This window comes from Aythya marila, assembly GCF_965140915.1.
Source record: "Aythya marila genome assembly, chromosome: 3".
Taxonomy (NCBI): domain Eukaryota; kingdom Metazoa; phylum Chordata; class Aves; order Anseriformes; family Anatidae; genus Aythya; species Aythya marila.
The window spans coordinates 41,746,050-41,749,627 of record NC_139044.1 but is presented as its reverse complement, the minus strand read 5'-3'; the positions used below and the strand labels follow the sequence as shown (position 1 = coordinate 41,749,627).

Genomic DNA, 3,578 nt, shown 5'->3' with positions numbered 1-3,578 from the left:
GCCAGAAAGACATCCAGCATGCCTGGCCTGTATCAGGAACGGTGTAGCCAGCAGGACCAGGGAGGTGATCGTCCCCCTGTGCTCTGCTCTAGTGAGGCCGCACCTCGAGTGCTGTGTTCAGCTTTGGGCCCCTCAGTACAAGAAGGACATGGAGGCCCTGGAGCATGTCCAGAGAAGGGGTACGGAGCTGGCAAAGGGCCTGGAGCACAAGTCCTGTGAGGAGCGGCTGAGGGAACTGGGCTTGTTTAGTGTGAAGAGGAGGCTCAGGGCAGACCTCATTGCTCTCTGCAACTGCCTGAAAGGAAGGTGTGAGGAGCTGGGGGCCGGCCTCTGCTCACAGATAACTAGTGACAGGACTAGAGGGAATGGCCTCAAGTTGTGCCAGGGGAGGTTCAGGTTGAAGTGAGGAGACATTTCTTCTCAGAAAGAGCAGTCAGGCACTGGGACGGGTTGCCCAGGGAGGTGGTGGCGTCACGAACCCTCTGGGGGTTTTAAGGAAAGGCTGGACGTGGTGCTTAGGGACATGATGTAGTGGGTGACAATGGTAGTAGGGGGGTGGTTGGAGGAGGTGATCTCGGAGCGCCTTTCCACCCCTGAGGGCTCCGTGGTTCCGTGACAGGGCCGTGCCCAGGACTACAGCTCCCAGCGCGCCTTGCAGGGGCGCGTTGCCGGCGGTAACAGCCGGAGGCGCGGAGGAGCCGCGGGACGGAGGCGGCCATGCCGGGGGGCGGCGGGCAGGGTCTGTACTGCCTGGAGCTGCTGGTGGCGGCCGTGCGGCTGGCGGCGCCGGGCCCCGCGCTGCGCCCGGCGGTGGCGCTGCGCTTCCTCGACTTCCCCCCGCTGCTGCTGCTGCCCCCGGCCGCCTCCTCCCCGCGCCGGCCGCCGCTGCCGGGCCGCCCCTTCCTCTTCCCCTTCGGCCGCGGCAAGCGCTGCCTGTTCCGCTGGCGCCGGGGCTCGCTGCGCGCCGCGCTCCGCCGCCAGCCCCTGCGCGCCCTGGTCCTGGCGCTGCCCGGCCCGCGGCCCGCCCGCCTGCTGGGGTCCTGCCGCCTCTCGCTCGCCCCCGCCGCCGCCCGGCTGCGGGGCTCCCCCGGGCCGGGCTCCTGCTGGGGCCGCCGCGGCCGCTTCCCGCTGCGGGACGCCGCCGGCCGCCCCGTCGGGGAGCTGGCGCTGGGTGTGCGCCTCAGCAGGCTGCGGGACGGCGGGGAGGGGAGCCCGGCCGCCCCCCCTGCTGCATCCCCGCACCTCTCCTCTTCCTCCTCTGAGGAGGAAGAAGAGGAAGAGGCAGGGGGCAACATCATCTGCCCGCCCGTGCTCTACTACCGCTGCGAGCCGGCCCGGCCGCGTCCCCGAGCAGCAGCAGCGGGGCCAGAGGAGCGTGTGGTGGTGCACAGCTCGCAGGAGCACGGCGAAGCCCAGAGCCCCCCGCAGCCCAGCGCTGGGCCCTCGCTGCTGCACCCCCGGCAGCCCCCTGCCACCCTGGGGCAGCTGCCGCTGCTCAGCGCCTTGCTGGCAGAGCTGTCGCTGCTCACCGGCCACACAGCACCTGCTGCAGGCCACCCAAATCTGGCCTCGCTCTACCAGGCCCCAAAGGGCAGCAGCACCCATCCACAGCCCCCCGGCTGCTCCCCTGTCCGCAGAGCTGCAGAGGAACCTGTGAGATCCCAGGGGAACAGCAGAGCTGCCAGCGCTCCCTTCAAGCAAGGCCAGCAGGCAGCTACCACCCAGGAGTCTGCACAGGCTGTGAGAAGACCTAAGGAAGCTGCACCCCAGGGAGAGACGGGATCTGAAAGGAACTGCGAGACTAAGGAGAACCGAGCTCCCAGAAGGAAACTGCTGTATGGGCTGACAAACACGCTGAGGCTACGGCTGCAGCAGACCAACCCCGATAAGCTGATACAGCTTGAACAGAGAGAGCAGTACAGAAAAAAGCGAGTGGAGATGTTGAAGGAGAGGAGCCCTTCATCCAAAAGAAAGCTGCTCAGAAATGCTGGAGAAAAACACCGGGTTCCTTACAAGCACTGTAGCAATGCAGACAGTTCAAAGCAGGATGGTCATTTGGATGAAATTGTTGAGACTTCGTTACAAAACAGCACTCTCAAAGAGGACTTCAGCAGCACAGGAGATGTTTCCCCTGACCTGCAGAAGCAGGCTGTTGAAAGGCTGTTGAGGAAGAATGAGATTGCAAATGAAGAACATACACGCAAAGTAACTGCAGCCCCCTTACTGGGAGAAACCATATTAAAGTCTGCTTGCAAGGAGAGGGAATTGAAAGTCCATCTCCCAGCAGCTGTCCCATCAGATGCTAATGGGAAGGGAAGTAATGGTAATGAGGAAGAAATACACTTACGTCATCGTAAAACCACAGAGCACGATGATGTTTTTGTTGTAAGTGATCACAAACCAAGCCCCAGCACAAGTGTTGAGAAGAACTCTGAACTCATATACTCAGACGACTTTGTTGTTAGTCCTGACAACACAGCCTATTCAGAAGATTTCACCAGTGCTGAGTGTACAGGCAGAGACTTGGAAGCTTTTGACAGCAGTCCTGAACCCCTCTGGCTTGAAAGCCCAAAGCAACCTTGGTCAGATACAGAACCGGAATCCATCAGGTCCAGAGTTTCAAAGGCAAGTCAAAGAGCTGAAAGTACATCAGATCTTACTCCAGTGCAGTCAGCTTCATCCCCAGTCCACTCTTTGAAGAGAAACCGCAAGTTAATAAACAGCAAAAGAACTAGTGGTGAATCTGTTGATGTACTTAATGATGCCTCCATTCAGGCAAGGTTATTAGATGAAGAGCAGGAAGCCGAATGGATCAATAAGGACAAGAACAGAGTTGATCAGCATATTAAACAAGCATCTACACCGAGAAGCAAGCAAGTTAGCACTGATACTGATCAGAATGTAGGAAAGGGGCAGGCCTCCACAGAAGAAAGCCAGTCACTAACTCAAGTTAGCTCTTACTTGCCACCCAACTTGTCTGATCTTGAACTTCATGTACTGGAAAACAGTTTGTCAGACAAAGATGGTGATTTCTTGGGACAACTACATGTTCCTAATCAGTATAAAGACATCAGTGAACTTGTAATAAACAATCTTCCAGGATATACAATGTAATCACACTTTGTCACTGCCTGGATTAAAATATGGTATTTAAACTATTTGTATGAAGTGCTACATGTAGCTACAAGTAATACAAGCTAATTTAAGACCACATCATGCACATTTAATATATTGGTTAATTTACTTAAGAGCTTTTCAAATAAACTACTAGAATCTCTTAACAGGTGGATCTTGATTGGTATTTAGAGCCCAGCATCAACATCAGTATCCTAACACAAAAGTAATCTGAACAGCACAGGAAAAAAAACTTGCTGTCAAAAGCAGAAAAGAAAACAGAAGCAGCGAATGCAGCACTCATAAAACTTATCCAGGGTAGAAGTAATGTGTTACAGAAACAGCCAAGTACAAAATGCATTCCTAGCTGAACATTAAGTTTTTCTCCCTCGTGAAAATAGCTCCATGCTTTATTACAAATAGTTGCTCAAAACAGTCACAGCCAATAGCAGCACATACTTTTA

The 3,578-nt window shown here is 55.8% G+C and overlaps 1 protein-coding gene across 1 annotated transcript; it reads left to right on the top strand.

Moving 5' to 3' along the window:
- Nucleotides 1-717: 717 nt before the first annotated feature.
- MAP10 (microtubule associated protein 10) lies at nt 718-3,272 on the top strand (the record flags this gene model as incomplete). The annotated part of the gene is made up of 1 exon (XM_082756159.1): nt 718-3,272. The coding sequence occupies one exon, from the start codon at nt 718-720 to the stop codon at nt 3,112-3,114; it is 2,397 nt and encodes a 798-aa protein (XP_082612285.1). The 3' UTR covers nt 3,115-3,272.
- Between the last annotated feature and the right edge of the window lie 306 nt (nt 3,273-3,578).